At 35.1% G+C, this 27,692-nt stretch overlaps 2 protein-coding genes and 1 long non-coding RNA gene across 5 annotated transcripts; 1 reads left to right on the forward strand and 2 right to left on the reverse strand.

Moving 5' to 3' along the window:
• Window positions 1-778: 778 nt before the first annotated feature.
• On the reverse strand, window positions 779-2,984 carry LOC127902128 (uncharacterized). Of its 2 annotated transcripts, XR_008054649.1 has the most exons (4): window positions 2,838-2,984; window positions 1,406-2,738; window positions 1,159-1,318; window positions 779-968 (listed from the first exon to the last, which is right to left on the reverse strand). It is a non-coding gene; the product is annotated as an uncharacterized LOC127902128 (long non-coding RNA). The 2 variants fall into 2 exon arrangements; XR_008054648.1 differs by having other exon boundaries at window positions 1,159-2,738.
• On the forward strand, window positions 2,846-17,262 carry LOC102618399 (uncharacterized). 2 transcript variants are annotated; one of them, XM_052440755.1, is made up of 23 exons: window positions 2,846-3,023; window positions 3,097-3,358; window positions 3,469-3,537; window positions 3,625-3,762; window positions 4,375-4,492; window positions 5,610-5,692; window positions 5,872-5,967; window positions 6,453-6,621; window positions 6,702-6,844; window positions 6,918-7,004; window positions 7,176-7,361; window positions 8,694-8,861; window positions 10,054-10,174; window positions 10,278-10,347; window positions 11,334-11,421; window positions 11,536-11,656; window positions 12,870-13,063; window positions 13,180-13,288; window positions 14,087-14,242; window positions 15,025-15,127; window positions 15,454-15,627; window positions 16,433-16,578; window positions 16,924-17,262. In XM_052440755.1, the coding sequence occupies exons 2-23, from the start codon at window positions 3,122-3,124 to the stop codon at window positions 17,115-17,117; spliced, it is 2,970 nt and encodes a 989-aa protein (XP_052296715.1). In that variant the 5' UTR covers window positions 2,846-3,023; window positions 3,097-3,121; the 3' UTR covers window positions 17,118-17,262. The 2 variants fall into 2 exon arrangements, with proteins under 2 accessions (XP_052296715.1, XP_052296716.1); XM_052440756.1 differs by lacking the exon at window positions 6,918-7,004.
• A 283-nt stretch (window positions 17,263-17,545) lies between these two features.
• LOC102609832 (ubiquinol oxidase 2, mitochondrial) lies at window positions 17,546-19,653 on the reverse strand. Its single transcript, XM_006471514.4, has 4 exons — window positions 19,192-19,653; window positions 18,949-19,077; window positions 18,018-18,506; window positions 17,546-17,928 (listed from the first exon to the last, which is right to left on the reverse strand). Exons 1-4 carry the CDS (start codon window positions 19,522-19,524, stop codon window positions 17,869-17,871), a joined length of 1,011 nt encoding a protein of 336 aa, XP_006471577.2. The 5' UTR covers window positions 19,525-19,653; the 3' UTR covers window positions 17,546-17,868.
• Window positions 19,654-27,692: the final 8,039 nt, after the last annotated feature.

A 27,692-nucleotide genomic window follows, 5' to 3' on the forward strand; every position in this document is an offset into this window, starting at 1 on the left:
TAACAAATGTGAGTAAAGTCATAAATACCCTTAATGAATGCATCAAATTCACTCAATGAATTGTCTTCATATTCCTTTCCTCATTTCTTTCACCCAACTCCATTTTTACTGCCGATTCTTTCAAAATCTCTTAGAATCTCTCAAAATCTCTCATAACTTCTTACACAAATACAATTATGTATTCATTTCTTTAACACCCACTCTTTCTTTAAAGGTGCATTGCTTATTAAACAACCCAATAAGGTATGTTAATGTTGTTGGGTTTTAAATTTTTTAAGTTTTAGGAAAATTCACATTACAATGTTTTATTTTCACCATTTTTTCTTATATGTAGAAATATATGCAATGTAGATTGTTTAATTATTTTTTTCAGCAATATAACTTATTTATGGCGAAAATGTTTCGCGTCGTGCATTCTTTTGATACCGTGTACGTCATATAATTAGTCATGTAGGTCGTGTAAGTAATATAGTCGTGTAAGTCGTGTAGGTCATGTAAAAAATATAATCGTGTAAGTCGTGTAAGTATTATAGTCGTGTAGGTCGTGTAGGTCGTGTACTTGTATATGAAATTTGATATTATTGTTTTTATTGTATCATCAGATATGATTTTGGTACGTGTGCCTATTCTCTTCAATGGTGAATGGATTGAGCAAAATGACGAGTATAAGTTCAAAGGTTCCAAGGCTCGTGTACTTACTTGTATATTACATGACCTTACATGACAAAATCGTGTGTTCATAAATTACAGCAAAAAAATAAATTTGCATATTCAACAGTTTGAGAAATGATGAGATTAATTATTATAAATAAACAAAGTTATCAGTTTACAATGTCAATATTTGGATAGGATACACTAATGGATATCGCAATTAAACATATTACAACCATTTAAAGAGTTTTTTTTTTTTTTTATCTTCAAACTGCTTTCTTCCTTTGCCGAAGCATACATGCATACATGAGGAATGCCTGCATATAATAAATCCATGAAATCAATTAGAAACAACTCTTAATCAAAGGCTGGATGAAAAAAAACACTTTAGTTAATTCTTCCTATTAACAACCCAGGACCACTGACAGTGATGGCCTATAAAATTTCATATTAAGAAACCAAACTATTTCCACCAGCAATGACTTCATTTAAAAAAACAATACTCACATGTTAGTTGTTCTTTGATAATAATGACTGGTCATAGAAAAGTCTTTCAGCTAGTTGCTTGCGATAAGAAGAGACATGTGCCAGCGTACAATTTGTTTGAATATCTTCACCACGTGCAAGTGTGTCCAGGTAACGCAAAACAAACACACCACAATCTCCACTGAGAATTTTAAAAAATAGTCAACTACATACTGAATATATAACTATAACAGCAAAATGAAAAAAATTGAGCATTTGGTTTGCTCACCGAGATTCTTGCTGTGGCGTATTCTCTACATGCAAAACTGTCCAAACTTTATTTTTTTGGGTAGTTTCAAGGTGCGAATCATACCATAAAATCTTCTCCAGTAGAAGAGGAATAATAACAGCATATGACAATAATTCTTTCAAAAATGTTGAGTCATTCATTACAGAAACCATGGAGTCATATATGGAAATTGTCTCCCTTACAATGTCAACCTCAGCAAGAATCCAATAAAGGTCATGTAAATGCAATACATGAAGGTCGTGTAATACACAACCTTGAATCCTACATAACCTTACACTACCAAATTGTGTGTTACATGAGAAAATTATAATCGGCACAATCCATCAATTTTTCACAATTTGCATGCAGCAAAACAACTAGAAATTTGTTTTTGAACATGTAATGAGAGACCCGCAACTAATTAATCTATTTTTTCTATATAAACCCTAACTTTTTTTTTTTCCCTGAATATCAACAAGAAAATTATTTATAGAGAATTACTTACCTCAACTAGTTAAGTTATGACCATTTTGCAGTAAAGGATCAGCTCTCGCCGGCGATTATGTAGCGACGAACTAGACTTCTCTTTCTCAGTTGTGGCAGCTTCCCCTTCTCAGGCTTAGTTTGCTCGTGTTGAAGTTTGATTTACCATGTATGGAGAATGAATGTTTGTTTCGGTAGAGGTGATACCGGTAAGGGAATTGCAGTGTTTGTTTGTTTGAGTTGGATTTTTTTTTTTATATTAATCACGAGGTATCCTGGGGAGGGCCCCAACTGTGGGAGGTACCTTTAAGCCCGTACCACAACCCAGACTAGAAGTCCCCGCTCGAACCGGGAGGCACAGGTTCTCCCAACAAAGGCGACTTCTCTGCGACTCGAACTGGGGAGCAAACCCAGTCAAGCCACTTAAGGGGACTCTATTGTCAGTGGAGCCAACACTTTGTTCGTAAAATGAGGATAGCAGCAGATGAGTATTTGTTTGCTTCAGTAGAGGGGGGAAAGGTGCTATCCGTTGAGTTGAAATGTTTTAAAATGATGATAGCTTAATAATTTCCTATCAGTTTTTAAAGGGTATCGATGAAAATTTTGACAAAAATAAATTATAGGGTATTGAGATAATTTTTGAAGTACGGAACAATTAACCCTCGATTCCTTGCCAACCAAATCATCCGAACACTATCCCGCGCTTGTTCTGTTTGATTGAAGCTCTCCAGAATCAGAAAACTGACAGGCCACTTTTCCTGTTCATCACCAATTGGATTTTGGACTCTATCACTGCACTATATGTGCGTGCAATGTCCGCGTCCGGTGAATCGATCGATACCTCCTGGGCCTATTAAATTCAACTTTTATGCTACTAATTAATTAAATAATTAAATTATATTAAAAACTAAAAAGGACCAACAAATCAAAATGATAGAGAATCACCAACCTGCTGCAGTAGTGCTAGAGTCACTGGCGCGCCTGTTGGAATTACAACAACAACAGTGAACCATGAGTCTACTGCTTCTTCGTCTTCTTCTTCCAATTCCAAATTGAACAAATTTGATCGTCGAAGCCTCTTCGCCTTAACCTCCTCAGACACAAAAGCAACATCTCATCTCTTTAGCTCCATCGGGTTGCTGATCAGTTCATTCGTTCATTTGATTGATTTGCATCTTCGAATATTATTTAAAATTTTTCATACGCAGAAAGTGATCGGCATCTAGAATCGGAATGGCGGCGGAGGCGATCGCCTCGTCGGACGTGGTTTCGGGTGACATGATTTTTGAACCGGTTTTAGAGGAACGAGTTTTCCGGTTCGATTGTTCGGCGAGTGATCGTCAAGCAGCGTATCCGAGTCTCTCGTTTGTGAATGGAAAGGATAGGGACACGCCAATCTCGACTCACATGCGCCCTTTATATACTCCCACTTATCAATGTGTCCGCGGTCAACAGCTAGTCAAACTTGAGGTTCACTCTCTGCGTACATTGCACTTTCTTAATTTCTTTAGTAATGCATGTCTTTTTTTTTTTTTTTTTCCAAGCTAGATTAATCTGATGGCTTTTTGTTCTGATTGTAGTTTCCTGCTGGTACCTCGTTGTATGGAACTGGGGAAGTTAGTGGTCAGCTAGAGCGGACGGGAAAGAGAGTGAGTTCCTGTTTATTTATTTTTGGATATGACGTGCAGGGAGCGTTTACTTGTTCAACTACAATGTGGTGAACTTTTTTCCTGTAGATTTTTACATGGAACACGGTTTCGGGGGGCTATGGTACTGGAACAACGTCCTTGTATCAGTCACATCCTTGGGTGCTTGCCGTTCTTCCGAATGGAGAGGCATTGGGGGTTCTTGCTGACACAACACGTCGATGTGAGGTGTGGCTTTCTTGTGAACTTTGAAAGTCATGATGTCTTGCTTTTGAGTTGTGTTTTGGTCCATTGTGTGCTTGTTTTGTGTTTGGAATCTCATTAATTAAAGGGCAAATATCATTCAACTCCTAGACTCCTGGCCTAAAATCAAGCAGCTTTAAGGTCTTTTTCTCTGTCTTCACGTGTGGCCATGTTGGACTAAAGCGAATATACTTCAGATTTCTCTCAAAACTAGCCTATAGTGACTCTCATATTTGCTCCTAATTTCCAAAGCTTACTTTTGTTCTTTCAGCTGTATTTTATTTCTTAGATTGATTAATTGGTTTTTTCAGCATTCTATTGTTTGTCAGTTGAGGAAATTGATGGATTGTAATGAGGAATTAAATGAGAAACATGCAAAGAGTGTGGAGCAGCTTGATTTCAGACTAAAACTTCAGGAGCTTGATTGTATTTACCCTTTAATTAAGTAGGCCCCAAAATGAGAGAGGGATGGGGGGTTGGGGTGGGGTTGTTGGAGGATAAATTGCTATTGTTGAGTAAAAAGTTAACCTATTATGAACTTTTGTGGTAACCCACATGGATCTATCCTAACAGTCCTCTGTATTTATTCTCCTGCAGATTGATCTGAGGAAAGAATCAACAATACAGTTCATTGCTCCATCCTCATATCCTGTTATTACATTTGGTCCTTTCACTTCTCCTACTGATGCTCTGGTTTCTCTTTCTCATACAGTTGGTAATCTCCTGGACCAAGCTTTCTCTTCTTCAAGTGCTCCATGTCCTTGTCAAGTTTTTATGACGCCAAGATATCTTCCTCTGTCACAGTTCGCTCTTTCATGATTTTCATGTTGAGTCAGGAAACATAATACATATAATATGTTCCTTTGTTTTTTGTGGTTTAAAGGGTATCTATTTTTCTTTTAACTCTTCCTTGAGTGATGCATGAGTTGAATTCTGTGTTTCGTTGAGGTATTTAGATATAGATATTTTGTTCTCAAAGCTTCTCTGCTAATACAACAATAAGAGTAATCCTAATAAAATAAAAGCAATCCTTCTTGAATCAAGCTTAATGGACAGAGTGATTAAAAGTGCGTTTCGTATCATTTTAAAAAACAGTTCTCAAACCTACTTATGAAAATGACAGTTGATGTTCTTCGAATGATGTTTACCTGATCAAAGAATGCTTTTGGTAGTGACTGCTATAATTTTTTCTAAAAATAAATTGGGAGAACATATTTGGTATTCTTGAAAATGAGATTTTTATATTATTGTTAATGTTACTATTTATCTTTTTGTAGTTAATTCATTTTCATAATTCCGGAATTCTAGTTATAATTTTGAATATTCATTTTTTGTTCTGCATATTGGTTTCTAGAAAACACCACTCCTATTAAAATTATACTTTTTGTTTTTGGAGACATAAAATCTATTTGAGAAACATAACCAAACTCTCATTAATATACTTTCATGACCTATAATGATCTGTTATGAGCTTTTTTCATTGTTTGAGTCTGTGAATTATCATTGATGAAATAGATAGAGGCCTCCAGTTAAACAGAGCAATGATGGCAATAATGAAAAGTTCTGGAATTTTGCATATTTGTCCATCTTCATTTCTACACAGGAACAGCATTGTGGCAGTTAGATTAGTGTTTCAAGAGCTTCTTGGATCTTTTTATTTTTAATGTATCATCTTCACAATTTTTTTTTTTTTAATTTATTCTTCTTTAAAGCAAAGAAACTGCTAATTGTAATTTACATTTTATGGGTTTACAACAGTGAAATGGCTGTCCACAAAAACAATAACATATGGCTTGGACTCACACTTTGTAATTGTTGATTTTTCTTATTAGGGACTGTGTTTATGCCGCCAAAATGGTCCTTAGGCTACAACCAATGTCGCTGGAGCTATGATTCTGAAAAGAGAGTTCGTGAGGTTGGTTCTTTCTCTTTTTCCCAATGAATTTTTCTTCCTTATTTGCTTCATTTTTGGAAGGACAACAAAATTCTAAAAAATTGTTATTCCTAAAGTTTGATCACCATTGTGCTTTCTATATCCTTCTATTATACATTTTATTTTGTGCTTTTCTGATTATTAGCCCATCATATATTCAGATTTGCAGGACATTTCGTGAGAAAGGTATACCCTGTGATGTTATATGGATGGATATCGACTACATGGATGGATTTCGTTGTTTCACTTTTGACAAGGCATGTTCTTTCTTAATGATATTTCTGGATGATACGTCTATTGCACCATTAATTTATTATGAGTTAAAATTAAATCAACATTCATTAAAGCAATAAAAAGCAAATATCAACCCAGAGGAGAGTTTCTTCAGTTCGTTTAGACTTCCAAAAATTGATTAAGTAGAGTACTTTCTAGAACTTCAGTTTCATTTCAATGTGCTCAGGATGCAGTAATATTAACAACATATGAAACTAATTCCTCTCATGAAGGTTAGTAGATAAAGAAAAAAGATGGTCCCTTCATTAATTTGCTGGCCTAGCATCTGCTAGGACAAAAACTTGGTTATGGAAAACCTTTTTGAACTTAACAATATTCACACTATATATTTTTATTATAAGGACATGTCTCCAGGCAAGGCGTTGCTTTTACATAGCTGTATATTAGCCATTATGTGAGAACACTATAATCATTGATATGGGTAGTGAATTATAATGATTTCTTTTAGGAGTGTTTCCCAGATCCGAAATCTTTGGTAGCGGATCTCCACCTTAATGGTTTCAAAGCAATCTGGATGCTTGATCCAGGAATTAAACATGAAGATGGTTATTTTGTGTATGATAGCGGCTCTAAAATTGACGTGTGGATTCAGAAAGCAGATGGGACGCCTTTTATTGGTACTTTTCTTTATTTGATGAAGCTGATTTTTTTAAATTAATTTTTTGAGGTGTTAAAGTTATCCATGTCCTTATTTCAGGGGAGGTGTGGCCTGGGCCTTGTGTTTTCCCTGATTATACTCAATCAAAAGTTCGTTCCTGGTGGGCCTCTTTAGTTAAGGATTTCATTTATAATGGAGTTGATGGTATATGGAATGATATGAATGAGCCAGCTGTCTTCCAGGTTATTCTTAAATTTATTCTTATGCATGATTCTCTTTTATTTGTATGCGGTCTTGCAACTTTCTTTCTTTCAGTCGGTAACAAAGACAATGCCTGAGAGCAACATCCACAGAGGGGATGATGAAATTGGAGGTTGTCAAAATCACTCGTACTATCACAACGTATAATTTTTCAACCCTAATCTGGTGGCTTTCTTCTTACATGTAATCTCTTTTGCTATTAGTTTGTACGTGCATAGATCTCTTCGGTTATGCTATTTTGCCCGCAACGTAACCCATGTGTGAATGGTCATTCCCATGATGGCAGTTATTAACATGGGTTGCCAAACTTAGGTTTATGGCATGCTAATGGCAAGATCGACGTATGAAGGCATGAAGTTAGCTGATAAAGATAAGCGTCCTTTTGTTCTCACCAGAGCTGGATTTATTGGTAGTCAAAGATATGCTGCCACATGGACAGGAGATAACGTTTCAAATTGGGAGCACCTTCATATGAGTATATCCATGGTACTTCAATTGGTAAGTATTCAGTTCATTTTTTCTGTTTTCACAAAGTACTAATGAGCTAAACGCTTTATGCCCTAAATAATTTATGCCTTTTCCCCCTGCTATAGGTGATGCTTTTGTCTCTCTGACCAATCTTTACACTTTCTTTATAGGGAAGACTTAAGTGCTGTATAAATGATGTATGCGGATAAGAAGTTTAGTTTGTGGTCTCTTTCAAGAGTATAACTAGTCATCTTTTGCTTTGTCTAAAACCTGAAAACTGTAGAACCAACCATTAGGCAGCATCTTTGGTCAAAGTTGTTTTGTCGTAATCCTCTAATTCATCATAGGTCTAACTTGGGAAGGGGTCCTGAATTTATTTTGTGAATTTTGGGTTTGCTTTATTTGTTTTGAGACAATTTAGTCCTAAAGATCCTATGCTTTTATTGGAAAGCTTATCAGTTTAGAATTGGATAGAACATTTCTGTGATCTTTTGGGAGTTCTTTTTTTGTGAACTCACTCAATTCTTTGTATATCCCTTGTTTTTAGTACAAGGTTTTTTGTTTCCTTATTATTTTCTCATTCTTATTATGAAAGGTATTCAACTTTTTTACCTTCGATCTTTCTTTAGACTTTTTATTTTCACCTATGAAATTATACTAGTTCTTCATAACCAAATACCCTTGACTGCCACATTATTCCAATTCTGCAGTCCCTGTTAATCATCTTCTTCCTTCAGCTAGGGCACGAAATTTACATGCTACCTAGAATTCTAGAGCTTTGTGATGGTTTAATTTGGATGCTGAGCAATTTTTCACCATCTTCAATCAATAGGGTTCTTGGAGTAAACCATGAGGTCGTATCTTCCCTCTTTCAATCCTGCTTCAAGTAATTAAGCTGCGTCTCCTATTCTTCCCCTCCCCACCCAACACCCCCCCACCCCCAAAAAAAAAAAAGCGCTGTCTTGGATCTGCACGACACTTCCTGATATGTCGCTTTCATCAATTTTAGTATCATATCAATGCAGGCTTACAGTAATTATTTGTGCCTGGCTATAGTCTTTTGGCATTATCTTGCTTCTCTATGACTTTTTGTTTATTAATCTTAGGCTATGAGTCTGTCATCCAGAAAACATACTAATGCAAGCCTTTGTCTAACTAAATATATTTGCTTAAGTTTGTATTTGGATACAATTCTGACATCTGACATTATCTTAACACACAGCTGGCTTTGCAGAACTGTTTATCTTGGTTCCAAATTTTTGAACTGAATTACTTGGAGGCAACATACGTTCTTTTTTTTTTTTTGGGTTATTTCTTTCTGACATATTCTACGTTCTCATACATGATTTTATTTTGTATTAGGGACTTAGTGGTCAGCCACTTTCAGGACCTGATATTGGTGGATTTGATGGAAATGCAACACCAAGACTTTTTGGACGGTGGATGGGTATAGGTGCTATGTTTCCTTTTTGCCGGGGGCACACTGAAAGCGACTCTATTGACCATGAACCTTGGTCTTTTGGGGAAGAGGTATTTTTCTGCTCTAGCATTGTTATTATAGCCTTTTTCTGTTTCAAACTTGAATGAGTGGATTCTTTTAAGTGCTACAGGTTATGGAGAATGAAATTGTTTTCCTATTATTGATGACTGAAAAGGCCCAAAAATATGTTAAAAGGCTAATTATAACTGAAAGAGCACTTTATTAAAAACATTCTTTTTATATTTGGAAAACAAATCAATTGCCTCTCTTAAGCACAATAAAAGTTATAAATCATATGAGAGCTTGTAGTATGTATGAAAAAAATCTTGGAATGTCAGATTTTATGAAATGTTCTATTTCCGAGCAATGGGGTAGACTGCAGATGGCAGCAAAAATATTTAAGCAGGAGGATGCCGACTAACTAAATGACAATTAATTTAATCTGCTGTCTTTGCTTATTAAGTACTACCTTAATTTATGTAGAGCTTAGTTGATCTTACTAAAGGAGGTTACCTGTGAATATGCATGCTTGATCAAAGTACATAAACTAAACATTGATTAGTCAAAAGATCTCAGTAATTGTGGTGAGAACCCCGGTGTAGTACCTTGCATAAACTTTAAGTTATATCTACTTCATGTCCTCAAGAAGAATGATGTCAAGGCAAAACCAAGAGTCTGTTTGATCTGCCGATGATTAAAAACTAAATTTAGACAAGCATATGTCCGAATCAATCCATGTGGATCCGAAAAAAAGGAAAAAAAAGAAGAGGTTGTTTGATCGAACTATATGATGTGTGCATTGAGTTAGAGCTGAGGAGATCTATGGTAAAGCTGATAGGTGAAGGACCCAACAATAGTATTTAACTTCTTAAACACCTCCTATAATGCAAGGCATGTGAACTAAACACAACAAAGAACCAAATACACATTTTCGTTGATGTGCTTTTGCATGTCAACCAAAAGAAAAACACCACGAACCTTAATAACTGCAAAAATTTTATTTTAATAACAATGAGAGGATTCGAACAATAGACTACTTGGTCAAACTTAAACTGATGGCTAAAAGCCAACAATTGCATTTAATTTCTATCAATTTTTTTACATTAAACAAGTGAGAGTGACTACCTACTCTAACATTACTTAAATAAGTTTTGTTTCTGGTGACAAAATGGTTGTGTTTTCTTTGGGTTTATTTGATGTCAACTTGAGTATCTAAAAGTAACATGAGTTCTATTTCTTTAGTGTGAGGAAGTTTGTCGGCTGGCCTTGAAGAGGCGCTATCGCCTTCTACCTCATATCTACACTCTATTTTACATGGCTCATACAACTGGCACTCTGGTGGCAAGTCCTACCTTTTTCGCTGGTATGTCCTTGTGTGAGTGTATTGGTTTTGTTCCTTGTGGAGCATTATGAAATGTGTTACCTTTTTATACAGGCTTTAAAACAAATGTAAATTGCCTGTGCAGATCCTGAAGATCTCACCTTGAGGAAACTTGAAAATTCATTTCTATTGGGTCCGGTTTTAGTTTGTGCAAGGTTCTTATTCTCTTCCTTAGACATGACATACTTGATGACAGTAGAATAGTGTATATGCCTTAGTTTCCCATTTTCATCCTGGTTTTATGCCTTAATCTCCTTCTCATCTACTTGACCATGATTATCGAATTTTACTTGTGATTTGATTTTCCTGCTGATAGCATGGTTATCTTCATTCTAAATATTATATCAATGTTAACCAACCATTGGCCGACCCTGGTGTGAATATAACTTGAACTTAGTCCTGTTGTCCCACCCTGAGAGATTTTACCAATTAAACCAAATATTTGAATTTAATAATTGTGCTCTTTTTTTTTTTTTTTTGGTAGCACAACGATATTTAGTTTTTTAGAAATTGTTGAAAGCTTTCCATACAAAAGAATGCAATCTCTCAATAAATTTTTGGGGGATGCTTTTGAAGATATAGCCTGGTCTCTCATGTCTTAGTTGTCATCTCAAGTTAACTATCCAAAGCAACAGAATGCCAACTGCACGATGTTAGTGACAGATTCTTTATGCAACAATGTTCAACAGCTTCTTTCCCTTTTCTGAGAATTATCCTTCTCTGAGAGGGTTACATACTTATCTTATTCAAAATCCTCAAAATGAAATATTGTTTACTGTCTTGTAGTCATTTCTGTTCTTGATTTGATGTCATTGTTCTAAAACCACTTCTTTCTTTCTTTATTGAATATATCTTTCTAGTTTGTTATCAAAGAAAAAGATAGTGTATCACCAAGATATTTTCTTTTGTGTACTGGGGAAAGTAAGAAAATCAAATAAGAAAAAAAAAAGGAAAATGTCACAGTATTATTTACTTTCTTGATTTTGTTTTTGTGTGTTGACCCCTTTTAAATTTCTTTGAACTGTTGAATTCTTTTGATGTCACTCTTCTCATGGATTGTTAAGAGTGGGGTTAAGTTGGAGGACCTTGTATTTTGCTTCTCATCATGCATATACTAACATCCATATTTATTCTTAATTAGCACATTGCCTGATCAGAGGTCAGATAAGCTGCAGCATGCACTACCCAAGGGAATTTGGCAAAGTTTTGATTTTGAAGATTCACATCCGGTATCTGTTCCTGGACATTTATCTGTATCCATTAAGGTCATGTCTGTTTTCCTTTTTTCTAAAAAAATGAATTTTGATCTTTTTCCCCCTTTTGCTCTTTTTGTAATATACCAGGATTTACCATCTTTATATTTGCGAGGTGGATCAATTTTACCTTTAGGTCCTCCGCATCAGCATGTTGGTGAATCTAAGCCATCTGACGACTTAACACTTCTGGTGGCTTTAGATGAGAATGGTAATTTTGATACATTAAATTTTTGTAGAACAAACTTTAAATTTGAAGCTAATAATTTCCAAAAATGTTTATCATCCGATGTAGTTCATATTCTAAAGCATTCTACTTGCCTGCTGATTTTTCTGGTTTGATTTTTTGCCTACAAGATTGCAATCTTATGTGATGGTTTAAGCTGCCTACAATTTTTGTTACTATAAATTGAAGGTTTTGACTGGGGAGATAGTAGTTTTGATGCTTTTAGGTTAGTAATTTCTTTAAACTGTTTGTCCCCATGGCTAAATATTAATGTAGAATAACCAGAGAGCTAACACCTGAAACATTGACCTTGCTGGCAATCAACCACCTGCATGTCATCACCAACAGCACCAGTGATTTTTCTGGCAATCAAACTGTTCATTTCATTCATCAGTCATCTTCAGCCCACACCATTACTTCCATTGGTTATACACATGGCGTAATGTTGCCGACATAGAATTGATTCCTTGCTTTTGCCAGATCCAGGTTCTATTTCCAGTCTTCTGGGCTTTGAAATCTTGGGCCACTTTTTGTAGGCCTTTTTTGGTCAGATGCACTTGCTCTTTAAGTTTTTTGCCATGGTTGATTTTGTTGAAATAGTTGAGTGATTTGCATTTTGATCCATGTCTCCAAAATTCTGATCATAAAGAAAGAATATGACAAAATTTTGTCAACTTGATCATGCCCAAGATAATATTCCATTACTTTGTTTTCTTCTTTTCAGTGATATGTCTTCATGCGAGTTTGTGAAATGACTAAAAGTTTGATAGCCTTTCCAACTTTATTGCTATGTGTTAGACCACCTATTCGTTTTACTTATTCTGGAAGAAAGATTGGAACCATGTGAGGAGGGAACCATGTGAGGGATTAGTGGGTCAGTTATAAAAGGATAATTAATAAGGGGTGTGTCTGTATTCAGTTATTTGTGTTCAGTTATGAGGGCATCCTAAGGGATTCTTATAGGGTAAGGAGAATCAGAAGAGGGTGTGTATCAATTTGTTGAGAGCCTTGCTCTTGGGAGGGAATCTAGGACTCTCGAAATTCCTGGAAGTGTTGTAAGGTGTTTTATCCACTGTTTTCACAATAAAAACTGATCTCGAATATATTTCCAGATTTCATAAATTTACCAAGTGTAACACAATGCTATTGATCCTGCTTTCCTTTAGCTTCTGTATAACTTGCTTATTTTATCTTACAGGCAAAGCAAAAGGTGTTCTATTTGAAGATGATGGTGACGGATATGGATTCACTGAAGGTCAATATCTACTGACACACTATGAAGCTGAGCTTCAGATGTCAGAGGTTACCATTAGAGTTTCCAAATCTGAAGGATTATGGAAAAGGCCAAAACGTCGTCTTATTGTAAAAATATTACTTGGTGGAGGTGCAGTGGTTTGTCTTCTTTCCCTGAGAAATATTCATTAAAATCCTACATTATGCTTTTGTTATTTACCTTCTGGAGCATCTGTTTAAAAGATTTTTAGTAACTGAACTTTTTCGAAAAACAGATTGATGCATGGGGAATGGATGGAGAGGATTTGCAAATTGCAATGCCAGCAGAAGCTGAAGTGTCTAATTTGGTATCGGGGAGTAAGGAAAAGTACAAGATTCGTATGGGTAATGCTGCTTCCCGAAGCCGTCTGAGGCTCACTCATTCATTGGAATTATCCACTAATTACTATTTGTTGATTTCTTTTTCAATTTTCTTAACTAGATTTTTTTTGGTTAAATTACTTGAGAGATTTTAGTGTACTTATCGATCCTCTTGAATTAAGTAGATTTACACTACAAATTCAAATGTGATGTTCGTGAACATTCTGATGTTCTTATTGCATTACCTTGTTCAGTCAGATATCTTCGATTGTATTATTTGATTAGGTGTCTTTCTGGAAATTGCATTATTATTCATGCAATTTTATGGCTTCATGTGTGTAAAACTAAAAAATGGGTTCTGAGTCATGGTTTCTAAGCTTTTCCTGTGGATTTCTTATAGATAGTTCCCTGTCTGTTGTTTATTGACAGATGGCTTGAGTTGGGAGGTTAAAACTACAGGAATTCTTGCATTTCAGATTTTTTCAATTTCTGCTTGTAGAGCAATTTTATAAATTGGATAGTATTTGCAGAACTTGATTACTAGGCCTTAACACCATTTATTTCTGAAATTCTCTCAAAATGTAATTTTTTAATGTTCATGGCCATATTGCCCCAGTAAATATGTTGTGAATTGAAGAATTCATTATCTTGTTCCAGATGTGCGATTGTCAGAAGAAAAGAAAATAGTTTGAAGAAATCTTCTATAATTCGTTAATTTCTATAAATTGTGTTGAGGACTTGAAAGTGCTAGGAATTTAATCAACTAAACTTTAAATTCTTTATTAGTGTTTGTGTTGGTTCTGATGAGGTTTTTATTTGCAGAAAATGCTAAGCTAATTTCAGATACGGAAAAGGCTTCTGAACACATGGGAGTAGAACTTTCATGGACTCCTATTGAACTGAAAAGTGGTGATTGGGCTCTTAAAGTTGTGCCTTGGATTGGGGGTAGAGTTATATCCATGGCACACCTTCCTTCAGGTAATTCATTATCATTGTTTTTCTTTGAGTGGGACGACATCAATGGTCTTTCTCCCTCTCTCTTTTGGTTAAAGTTGTACCCGTTGAGTTTATTTCGGCTGTTGTATATCGAACATATGTGATATACTTCATTGGTCACTTTCTTAAACCCTAAGACAAAGTGGACATTTTTTTAGTTTTTCCTTGGTGCAACTTTGAGTCTAACGGTCATCTTACCTCCTTGAAGTCCTAAGTTGTCATTTTTTACTCTAATCTTTACACCTATGAAGACCCTGATGTTAGATTATCAAAGGAGAAAAAAATGAGGATCTCTAGACATGTTTTCTTTACAAGTACTTTAAAGAGACACTTCACTAAATTTGGAATAATTTAAATACAAAGATGGAAAAGAATACTTGAATTTGTTCCACCGTAAACATATTTTGAAAATTCGTTAGCTGTTTGCTGCTTGAATGTCCTTATCGGCCTTATGCCCCCGGCTACATGAGATTTCTTATTTGAAGAACGTTAGCATGTACTTTCATTTCTAGTATTATCTTCTTGACTATACACATTCTTGTGCAAAAGTGTTGCATTGCATGGGAGAGTGTTTTCAGTCACACGCAAGGGAGAGTGTTTTTACAAGTCAAACACATGCAAGCATATGCACGTCCACAGGCAGATAGAAACTTTACAATTCAGTGGAACCTGACCAAATCAGTTAATTATTCATTTGTATTTCTAATGTGTGAAACATTATGTTAACTGCTCATCCATTGACTCCAAATTTATTATGTTGACAGGAACACAGTGGCTTCATAGCAGGGTTGAAGTTAATGGGTACGAAGAGTATTGTGGTACTGAATACCGGTCTGCTGGATGTACTGAAGAATACAGTGTCGTAGAGTGAGTTTCCAATTAATACGTTGAAAACTTCATTTCTTTTTTTCGAAGAAGCATAATTTAAATAATCAAGAGTCATAATTATATAATGCTTGCTGGAATGGGACGTATTAGATCAAAGAGCCAAGCATTTGATTGAATTGTTGACAAATAGCAGTAGGATGTGTTTGTTTAATTTAAGATGGAGTGTTAGAAAATGATGTTCTTTCTTTCTTTCCTATGCTAAAATATTATCCACCTGATAATAAATTTGTTGTGGCTGCTTGTCGTGTCCAATGTTTCTTTTTCTGTTTTGTGTTATGCTTCTATCACCTTTTCTTCTGTTGTAGGAGGAGTCTTCAGCATGGAGGAGAAGAGGAATCTCTCATGTTAGAAAGTGATATTGGTGGTGGAATGATTCTGCAGAGGAAGTTAACTGTTCCCAAAGATAATCCAAAAATCTTTAAGATCGATTCTAAAATTCTAGCCTGCAACGTTGGTGCTGGCTCTGGTGGCTTTTCAAGGTCTGTTTCATTCTGTGTTATCTTTTGTCTCTTTTCGACACAACTACTTCTAACAGCACTAATTCTGTATCATTTGGGACTGTCTGTGGTTTATCATTTGAGAAGTACTAATTTTGTATCACTTAGATAATGGTCTAAGAGTCTTAAGTGATGTAGGTCAGTACTCGAAAAAGAAAGCGAAAGGAGACAGTAGAAAAAATAACAGTAAGTAGAGGGAATGAAGTAAGAAATAACTAGGAAGAGAATGAAAAGAAAGAATATGAGACAGAGAAATGTCTGTTTTCATTATGTCAATCAATCATCCACCCTCCACAATCCGGATCAGCAGATTCGGTGGGCAACTCCTGAGTCAACGATTCTTAAAATAATAACAGCGGCTATGTCATCTAACTTCATTCCCAAAAAATGAAACACTTTAAAAGCGTAAACCTTTGCTATGTACAATCGTAGTCATACTCTCACGCCTTCATCCGATTTGTTGTGGGGATACAAGATTGGCATACTTTTGGAGGTTGAAGAGTGAGAGTGACACACCCTTATTTACTACATAAAATTAGTATACAACCTGAAATATTATTGTTACACAAATGGAGGCTAAAAAGCATCTTTCTATATTAGTATTTTAATATGTGTAATATTATTGTTTCTGGAAATTCAAGTATTGGATTTTTCTCTTTAAAAAATTAAAGAGAAATTGCCTCCTTGACACTTTCTCGCAACATGAAAAGCTCGTTGCTACTTGTGTGTGTGTTATGGTTTTCTTGTTTCTCTACACAAACTTTGCAACTTTTACTTTCTGCTGCAGGCTGGTTTGCCTGAGAGTGCACCCCATGTTCACCCTTCTGCATCCAACAGAATCTTTTATCTCATTTACCTCCATTGATGGGTCGAAGCAAGAAATTTGGCCAGAATCTGGGGAGGAGTTTTATGAAGGAAACCTTCTGCCTAATGGTAGTACTCTACTTTCAATTTTATTTTGGTTTTATGTCAAAAAGTATAGCATTGTCTACTAAAGCAAAATATAAAAGGAGCATTAAGAAAGTCAGTATACTGAAGGCATGTAAGGATGAACATAAAAATTTTGGTTTCCCTTTTATTTTTTATCCGTTTCTGCAATTGTTCTCCAACTGCTTCCCAAGTGAATCATTGTTTAAAATTATTTTCAGAGAAAAAAAAGATCTGTTGAAATCAAATGTGATGCTGATAGATATTTTCAAACTCAAGTTGTGACCGTGTTTGCCTCACCATTTAAAAGAATTGACGATAAATTTGTTTTGTATGTGATTTTGATTTCAGGGGAGTGGATGCTTGTGGATAAGTGCCAAGGTCTGGCACTTGTTAATCGATTTAATGTCAAGGAAGTTTTCAAGTGTTTCATCCACTGGGGAACAGGGACAGTCAATTTGGAGCTCTGGTCTGAAGAAAGGCCAGTTTCAAAGCAGTCACCTCTTGCGATTTCCCACGAGTACGAGGTGATAAAAATTCCATAGGCACTCAGGCAAAATTCCACAAAATATTCCAAACTGTCAAAGAAGTGTTATGAAGCTGAATAAACTAAGACTGAATGTTTGGCTGGCAGAATGTAAATATCAATCAGCGGAGCCTAATAATAATATATCTTAACGTTACTTGTTAGTGTCTTGTGCAACTCGGTATATTTGGTGACTTGTTAATGCCTGAATATCCTTCTAATGTATCTTAACGTTACTTGTTAGTGTCTTGTGCAACTCGGTATATTTGGTGACTTGTGCAACTCGTTGGTGACTTCAACGAGAATAGATTTGTTTGTCTCAGAGGAAGCAACAATTGGATGGAATGGCAAGCAGCGTAAGCTTTGTTAGCTCGAGGATGTTGAGTGTGGGGCTAATGCGTAGGATGGGAATTGACAAGAGAAAAAACCATGAATTGAGATGGCATGGGATATAATAAACTCATGAACAATTAGGTGCAGAATAAATATTTACAGGTGGTCGCATACATCTACCAATTTTGATGGCATAGGAATAGTAAGCCTCTTTTAATAGAAAAATAACAATTCATATGCTGCTTCAAACTCGTGTTTAAACAGACTCGACTCTTAACAAACATCAAAGGACCGACCACAAACTTCAGTTACTCCACAAACATTTACAAATCGAACAAATACTATTCGTATACTCAAAAAGGGTTTTATTGTTACCAATCCTACTACCGCAGTAAAATTCATGTTGTATTTCAATTCTGATTCTTTTCATCATTGGATCAGTGATACCCCAGTGGAGCTGGAGATTCCCTCAATTGGCGCCCTTGGTAATGTATGTCCTGCATTTCGAAAAAACAAGTATTAAAAGTTACTGCCGAACAAATGTATCCTGCAAATAGCTTAGCTCAAAAGAGAATCCTGATCATACCGATGCATAGTGATTAACATCACGGTGGTGAGCCTCATCTGCTCTTACAACCAGCACAACATCCTTGAGAGTCGAGTTCGGAGGCAACCTCCAGTAATCAGTGGCAATGGCCGGAGCAGGAACGTTCTCAATGTTACCTTTATCCAACTCCTTGAGGAACTCGGTGTACGAGTGGATTGCTTCTTCCTCAAGGTACCCAACCATCCGATGAGCGAATTTAGGCGAGATGAGATAGCCCAAGAAGTAAGCATTGAAGAACACACCTTGCACTGCAAACACAAGAGCACGCTCATACCATTTGGGCTTTGCTACCTCCATGAATGTCATCAAATGCATACGTTCGTTCTCTGCCTCTTCCAACAAAGCCTTAATCCAACCACCGCTGTGCTCGAAACGCCTCAATGACTTGCAATGCAACAGCATCCCTCCCACCATCCCGGGGACTGCCGCCACTGTTTCAAGCATCATAGCCCGGCACCCATATCTTCTCTGTTCAAATTAATCAGAAAATAAAAAAAGATTCTTGTTAAGCTTTACCAGTTTCACCAAAATTCAGAAATGATTGAGGGATTCAACTGAAATTTAGTCAATTTCTATGAGAATTTTATGTTGGCCCCTAAATTTTATAGATATTATGTCGTAGCCTCAATCAGGTATAATATTTTTATATTTAAAGCATCGAACCGAAATCCTAAACCTACCACTGGCCATCTGTCTGTTCATTAATACAAAATTATATTTCTATTAATCATTTCCCAACAAAAGAAAAAGAAATTGGCTAGTGTTTCTCAATTTATTTTTCCCTACAATTACAGATATTATGAACAACCCCTCCATGTTTAATGTTTCTATATTTTATCACCCACCCGGAACCAAAATCTCTATTCGGCCACTCCCCTGATCAATCGAAAACATAACAACAAATATATACCTGAAAGAACAAATCAGTGGGCCACCTGAGTGATTTGACTGTCCAAAATGCCATTTTGTCCGAAAAGGTCGTCGGTGCGTGGTGCTTCTTCAAATCAATTGATAAATCCGCTTCGTAAGCCTCCCATGGCTATAAATAATAATGTAAACACAAACACCACAGACACGTTAATGATTTGCTTAAAGCACACGTAAAATAAAGACCCAAGAAAAGAAGTTAATAATAATAATTCATGAGCAATACCCTAAAGCAGCTCCACTTCCATTCACTACCATCATCTTTGTTAACTTTAGGAGCCTCCACGCCCCAGTAACTCACAATCCTCTTCTCATCGTTATTCCCACTGCCACCGGCCACCGCGGCACCGGTCGTCTGAACATTCTCCTCCCGCTGTTGTTCTTTCTCACCACCTAAAGCCAACGTGCTCCGGTTCCTTAAGCCCAGAACCGGAGCCCTAACCAAGAAGGTCGATAAATGCCTGTTAGTTTGGCCGGCCAAGATCCTGGCGGCCGCCTCGGTTGAAGCTGTGCGTGCGGTTAGGGTAGAAAACAAGCGGACCCCACCACGATACATCATGTTCAAGAATTAAAGGATCGACGAAAAGAAATGACTGCTATTGATTTGTTAATTTGGTAAGAGTTTTGGCTGCTTTTGTTGTTTCTTGGGGAGGAAGGCGAAGGGTTTAAGGGAGGGTTTATAAATCGGTTAAGTGATGAAGGTTCTACAAATTGTGTGGACAGGCTGGACCAATAAGATAGGAGGAAAGTTTCCGCACGCTGTTGTTAGAAGAGGCGGCGGGCCGGTTTGGTTATTTAATTTTCTTGGGCAACAAGTACTTTGACGTTTCGTGGGGAGCAAGATTCGGTCATCTAAATTTATAGCATTTGATTAGTTGGCGTGTTTTTTTTTTATAAGAACGTGTCTTGCCTTCACTCTGAAACATCTGGATTTCTTCCTCTCGTGATTATTCTACTCAAGTTGTATGATTTTTAATTAGTTACAAAGGTTTAATTGAATTCTACCAACTATTTATATATGCTATCAATGGTGGCAAGTGGATGTATCAAAATACCAGCATTTGTATTGGTTTGTTTCTCTACGTACACCACTCACCTAAATGGTTTCGTGGTGATCACCAATGAATTCGTCAACAAATGACAGGTGTGTTTAAGGTTAGTATAAAGAGTAATGTTATACGTCATAAATCTTTCGGCATTCATCAGTTGATTGATGAGGAAAATACAATTAATTCATTTGGAATTTTGAAAAAAAAACTTAGAATTTTCAACCAACTAATAAATGACATATCATCTGAGGTAAAATTTAAGATTAAAAAAATTGAGATATTTGTCATTACTTTAGTATAAGTATAAATAGGTGGCCGAAGTATTATTGTTATTCATTCAGTCCCTCTAATTATTGTTTATTTATGCTATTTGCTTTAACATTTATTTATTTACTTTCTTTTTTACTGATTACACTAATAGTTGATATCTTCTTATATATCTATATATATTGAGAGCAAATTAATTTATTATTACGAGGAGATTATAATTTAATAGAGGTGTAGTTACGAAAATTATTATTTTAATTTAGTTATCATTAATGCTAAAGTTAAGTTCATTTGATTTAACATAATGTATATTTTTTCATTATATACATAATTATCACTATATAGAAGTGGATTTAAAAAATAATAATTTATTATAATATAAAATTTATTTTTATTTATCATTGACTCAAATTGGGATCAAAATTTTTTATTTATGTGCAATTATTGCAAGACTCGAACTTATTTATTCCTTTTACTACAGAGAGAAGAATCTTTATAGACAATAGTTAGGTGTTCCCTCATATGTATTAATTTCTAATTAACTAGTTGTCAGTGCCAAAGAATTTTTTGTCACATCTATTGTTTTAAAATTCATTCAATATTTGGGAACATCGAGTTGAACGGACACTCACATGAAGAAATTTTGTTTTTCAATTAACTTAGAAATTCCTATTTCATTCGACAAACACAAGGTCAGTTACAATAATTAATAGCTGCAATATACAACAAAGATCAATTCATATAATTTTATATACTGATTAAATTAAACAACTGGTCAAACTAACTTCACATTGAAAACTAGGCAACAAATACAATAAAGGAATTAAAATTCTCTCATAATCTGATTTCTCTTTGAACAAAAATACGTGTATAATTAATAGTTAATAAAAAAATTAAAGAAGTTAAATTATATCCATCCAATATCGCTTAAAGAAATATGACATAAGATTTTTAATTAAGAAATATTTTAATCTGCAATAAAAGTGTAGGTGAGTGCATATCTTGAATTTTTTTTCATATTCAAAGAATCATTCAATTCAAAAACTACAATGTTTTGACCATATAAAGTCTTGGCATTTTTTAGTTTGTGGGTTGTTTGTTCTATCTTTTGAAAACAAAAGCAAATTAAATGAACATTCCATACAAATTATATCATGGGTTGATCATAATAAGTTGTAACCGCCATTTCACTCAACAATTGATTGAATATTGGTGTAATTAACTACTTTATTCACTATTCTTGTCAACTGAATTGTAGAGTAAAATTTTTTTTATTTACCATCGGAGTTAGCTAGATGGGATTGATATAAACCCTTTATATTCTAATGCTTCTACTAAATGTCCCCCAGAATTTACAAAGATGCCATTGTGGATCATGACTTAGAAGGTTATGATCTCCATAAACACTAATGAATATCATTATTTGTTGTCTCACTGGGTTAGCGGGGTTAGCTACACAAAACAGATTCTCATGATTTAGAATATTCTACTATTAAGATTTAAAGGAAAAAAAAATTGTGGGTTCTCTAACTTTCGAAGAATTGAAGTCTAAATTCAAGCTTGCTAAGGAATAGTACAAGTGGAAATTTTTGTTTTCTTTAATATACATATAAACACTTGCATTACAAATTTAATACAAACATTTGTTTTTACAAATTAATTATACATCATCTTTTGCCCCCACACTCATTGTTTTATTTCTTTAGCTTGTGTTTTCACTCCAAACTGATCAAATAAATAAATGCATATTTATTATTTAGTAATCAACAACAAGAATGCATAGTATATAAATCAATGATATCCAACCGGAGCAGGTGCGTCCTTGAGCTCATGCCCTTGACATTGAATGTCCTGCAACACAAACAACCAAAATTATCAATTAAAAATATTTAAACAAACAAATAGAACCGTTAATTTGTGTGTGTGTGTGTGTGTGTTTTAGTTCGATTCTTACCGAAGCATAGTGTTGGTGGTAAATTTTGTGGGGAATGACAAATGTAGAGAAATACAACAATAATGGTGGAACTTTATTATGTAAAATAATGTGTTTACAACTAACTCTGTATGTAGGAAGAAACTGCAGAAATTTTGTGTGCTTCAAGGCACGTTACAAATGTCGCTTTCCTTAAGACGTTATTTGCCCCCACCAATTGAGTGATGCACATGGGTTAAGCAAATACGCCTCCAGGATACAATGAAGCACTTGTTTGTTTGCTTGCGTTGTGCATCGACGAAAGCAAACTAGAATACTCTTGAATGTTGCAAGCCTACCAAGAAACAATATATTGTTCCTGCAGAAAACAATATATTGGAATGTGAATGCACAAAAGAAATGGGTGTTTTGTGTTGAGATTCGTACTAGAAAGGAATGCTAAGAAAAGAGTGGTGTAGGATCATTCATTTCATGTCTAAATGGCTTAAACATGACCCCTATTTATAGATATACTTGTGCCCCCTCATTTGGGTTATCATCTTTCATGATACCCCTTCATTCATGGCCATTGGATCTAGATTTGATTTTAATCAATGGTCTAAATTGAACCATCACCATTTCAAATGAAATGTCACCATGAAATGATGCATCTCTAAGTGAAATGTTGCCATGAAAAGTTATATCATTTAGTAAAAGGATACATTTTCTACAAGACACAATTAAATGGACATGTCCTTACAACAAGACATCATTTAATTAGACAAGTCTTTAGTGAAAGGTACCTTTTCTATAAGGCACAATTAATAGGACATGTCTTTACCATAAGACACAATTATTTTGAAAATTTCCAACAATCCCCCACCATTTTCAAAATAAATGAATTTGGAAAAATGATCTTGCACAGGCTTGGAAAACTTAGGCATAGATGAAGGTGTCTTTTGGACTTGAACCTTCACTTAGTGACAATACATCAAAGTTAATCAAGGTGGCATGGTAGGCAAGCTTTGAACCAGCAACCTTAATCGACTAACCGGATATATCTCACACATAAGTTTTCAAATTCTCAAGTATTCCTTAGCCGACACGTGGATTGGCCCTGTGTCTATATCCTATTTTCATGAGCGCTTTAGTAACCAGCCAAGTTACATAGGAAGCGGCACCACCTCCTACACTCACATAGGTGGACTTATCTAGAATGTCCCTGTAACTAAAACATTTATAAGTCCATTAAAAGCTAAGTAGCTTAACTTTTTCCATATGTTACAGGTATCAAGCACTAACCTTTGGGACGCATCTAAAAAAATATTATAGTGCTTGCTATCACAACATATGATGTACTTTTGCTCATTGAACCCAAGATCTTGATATTTCAAGTGTTGGGTTGAGTTTCCATCATTGGTGATAAGATGATGCTGGCTTCAGTCCCATCCCCTTAGAAGTTTTAAATACAATATCCCTTGCAAAGCCTTTAGTTAAGGGGTCTGCCAAATTTTGGCATGATTTCACAAAGTCAATTGTGATTACTCCATCTGTAAGTAATTGTCTTACATAACTATGTCTTAGACCAATGTGCCTAGACTTTCCATTATAGATTTGACTATATGCTCTTGATAAAGTTGCCTCACTATCACAGTGAATAGATACAGGAGGCATTGGTTTAGACCAAATAAGAATTTCTATAAGCAAATTCCTTAACCATTCAGCTTCCTTGCAACATGAAGCCAAAGCTACAAATTCTGCAGCCATGGTGGAGTCTGCTATACAAGTTTGCTTCTTTGAGCCCCATGAAATAGCTCCTCCACCAAGATTAAAAATCCAACCACTTGTGGATGTATGATCATCTCGATCAGTAATCCAACTAGCATCCGAAAATCCTTCCAAAACTGAAGGATATCCAGTGTAGTATATACCATAATCCATTGTATGTTTTAAATATTTTAGAATTCTGTACACTGCTTGCCAGTGTGCTTGGCTTGGATTACTAGTATATCTACTGAGCTTTCCAACAGCGAAAGCAATATCAGGCCTAGTACAAGTCATTGCGTACATAAGACATCCAATAATACGTGCATATTCTAATTGGGATACTGATCTGCCAGTGTTAGGATACAGTCTTATGTTTGAATCAAAAGGTGTTGACACAGACTTACAATCATAATAATAAAATTTCTTTAAAATTTTCTCAATATAATGTGATTGGGTCAATACTAGGCCATTCTCATTTTTTATAATTTTAATCCCCAAAATCACATCAGCAAGTCCCATGTCTTTCATATCAAAATTAGATGACAATAATAATTTAGTGAGTTCAATGCTCTCACTATCAGTACCAAAAATTGACATGTCATCTACATATAAACAAATAATCACACCTTTATTTCCATTGAATCTGCTATAGACACATTTATCAGATTCATGAATATTAAATCCATTTGAGACAATCACTTTGTCAAACTTTTCGTGCCACTGCTTTGGAGCTTGTTTAAGACCATATAAAGACTTGACTAGTTTACAAACTTTATGTTCTTGTCCTGACATAACAAACCCTTCTGGTTGTTTCATGTAAATTTCCTCATCTAATTCTCCATTTAAGAAAGCTGTTTTTACATCCATTTGATGGATTTCAAATTGATAAATTGAAGCCAAAGCAATCAAGACTCTAATAGTAGCAATTCTTGCAACAGGTGCATAAGTATCAAAATAATCAAGGCCTTCTTTTTGTGTAAAGCCTTTTGCTACTAGTCTTACTTTAAATCTTTCAATTGTTCCATCAACTTTCTTCTTCTTTTTGAAAATCCATTTACAACCTATAGGATTAGAGCCAGGAGGTAAATCAACTAATTTCCAAGTCTTATTACCCACAATAGAGTCCATTTCATCATTAATGGCCTCTTTCCAAAAAGCAGCATCTTGAGACTTCATTGCCTCTTCATAGGTGAGGGGATCAGACTCTATAGTAGATGTGATCATGGTCTGTTTTGATTGTGAGTCTCTTGTCCCTTCAACTAAATAAACTATAAAATCTGGTCCAAAAGATTTTAGAGTCCTTATTCTTTTACTTCTTCTCAAATGATTTTGCTCATTATTAGCATCACGTTTTTGACCAATTTCTATTTGTTTATCATTCTCTTGAGAATCAATACTTTTTGGTATAGTGGAAAATCTATTTTCATAGAATATTGCATCTCTAGATTCCACTATAGTATTGATCTCAACAAAGCTATTAGGTTCTGTTACAAGAAACCTATAAGCTTTACTATGCTCTGCATATCCCAAGAATATGCATTCAATGCCCCTTTCTCCTAATTTCTTTATCTTAGGTTCTGGTAGTCTTACAATGGCTCGACAACCCCAAACTCTTAGATAAGAAAGATTAGGCTTTTTCTTTTTCCATAATTCATATGGAGTCACCTTTGTTTTCTTATTAGGCACTCTATTTAAGATATGACATGCAGTTAAAATAGCTTCACCCCAAAAACCTTTACCAAGCCCAGCATTAAAAAGCATAGCATTAACCATTTCTATTAATGTCCTATTTTTCCTTTCAGCTACACCATTTTGTTGTGGAGTATATGCAGTGCTAGTTTCGTGTACAATGCCAACAGATTCACAAAAATCAGAAAAAGCATATTCACCTCCTTTATCACTTCTAAGGCATTTAATTTTAGTGTCACAAAAATTCTCAACTTCATTTTTATAAGTTTTAAATTTTTCTAACACTTGATCTTTAGAATGTAATAAATACACATAGCAATATTTTGAAAAATCATCAATAAATGTTACAAAATATTTTTTACCACCTTTAGAAGGATTACTATGCATATCACACACATCGCTATGAATTAAATGCAATAAAGAAGATGTTTTTTCAATTTTTGGAAAAGGAGATCTTGTGATTTTAGTTTGTGCACATACTTTACTTTTTTCATGCATATCATTTTCATGCTTAGGAATTAATTCTAAATTAGCCATATCATGCAATCTTCTAACATTCACATGTCCTAAACGATTATGCCACAAAGATAATGAATCAACCATATAAGCAGAAGAAACATTCATATTATTGATATTGAGTTTAAACATTCCTTCATACATGTATCCTTTCCCAACAAAGGTACCACCCTTAGATAATATAAACTTGTTTGACTCAAAAACAAGTTTGAAGCCAAACTTATTAAGAAGGCTACCAGATACAAGGTTTTTCCTAACTTCAGGAACATGATAAACATCTGTAAGAGTTAAAGTTTTTCCAGAAGTGAACTCTAGTTGCACATTGCCTTTTCCTTTAACTATTGCAGTGGAGGAATTTCCCATGTAAAGAACACTTCCATCATCCATTGCTTTATAAGATTTGAAAAGGCTACGATCCACCTTGCATACATGCTTGGTTGCACCAGAATCTATCCACCATGCATTATCATCTTCAAGAACATTAATCTCAGATATCATGGCCACAAGATTTGTGTTCGAAACTTCCTTTTGTTTCTTCAGAAGTCGACAATCTCTTTTGAAATGGCTAGGTTTTCCGCAGTGGTGGCATGTACCCTTCTTTTTCTTCTTATTGTTTTGATTCTCTTTGGAATCAAACTTTCTCTTTTGGTTATTCTTAGGGTGATTAGAATGCTTAAACTCCTTCCCTTCCTCTACGACATTAATTTTAGAGGACATAGTAGTCTGATCCTCAAGACTATTAAGCTTGAGTTCCTCTTCAATATGAAGACTTTGGCCTAAGCCATCCAGACTAATTTCCTCTTTGTTATGTTTAAGACTTTTCTTATAGTCTTTCCAAGAGGGAGGAAGTTTATCAATAATTGAAGAGACAATAATAGACTCATCCATTTTCATGTTATGTTGGTTGAATTGATCAAGAATATGCAAAATCTCATTATATTGTTCAACCACGAGTCTATTATCAACCATTCTATAATTAAAAAATTTAGAAGCCAAGAATTTCTTACTTGTGGCATCTTCCATCATGTACTTAGCCTCTAATGAGTCCCATATCTCTTTTGATGTAGGTTTGTTGTGATATTGATCAAACAAAGTATCAGACATGGCATTGCAAATGTGTCCCTTACACACGTAGTCATCTTGCTCCCACTTATGTCGCACTCTGGTTTCCGCTAATGTCTCATTCTCACGTTCTTGAGGCTTTGGTGTTGTGAGAACATAGACCACATTGAGGCTTGTCAACAAGAAATGCAACTTTTTCTGCCAACGAATAAAGTTGCCACCATCGAACCGCTCCAATTTGACAAAATCTACTGCAAATTGTCGAAGAGATGAACTTGGTGCCATTGTTGTAAAAATAACGTCTTAAGATTGTTGGTGGTAAATTTTGTGGGGAATGACAAATGTAGAGAAATACAACAATAATGGTGGAACTTTATTATGTAAAATAATGTGTTTACAACTAACTCTGTATGTAGGAAGAAACTGCAGAAATTTTGTGTGCTTCAAGGCACGTTACAAATGTCG

The sequence above is a fragment of the Citrus sinensis genome, chromosome 5 (assembly GCF_022201045.2).
Source record: "Citrus sinensis cultivar Valencia sweet orange chromosome 5, DVS_A1.0, whole genome shotgun sequence".
In the NCBI taxonomy this organism is placed as follows: domain Eukaryota; kingdom Viridiplantae; phylum Streptophyta; class Magnoliopsida; order Sapindales; family Rutaceae; genus Citrus; species Citrus sinensis.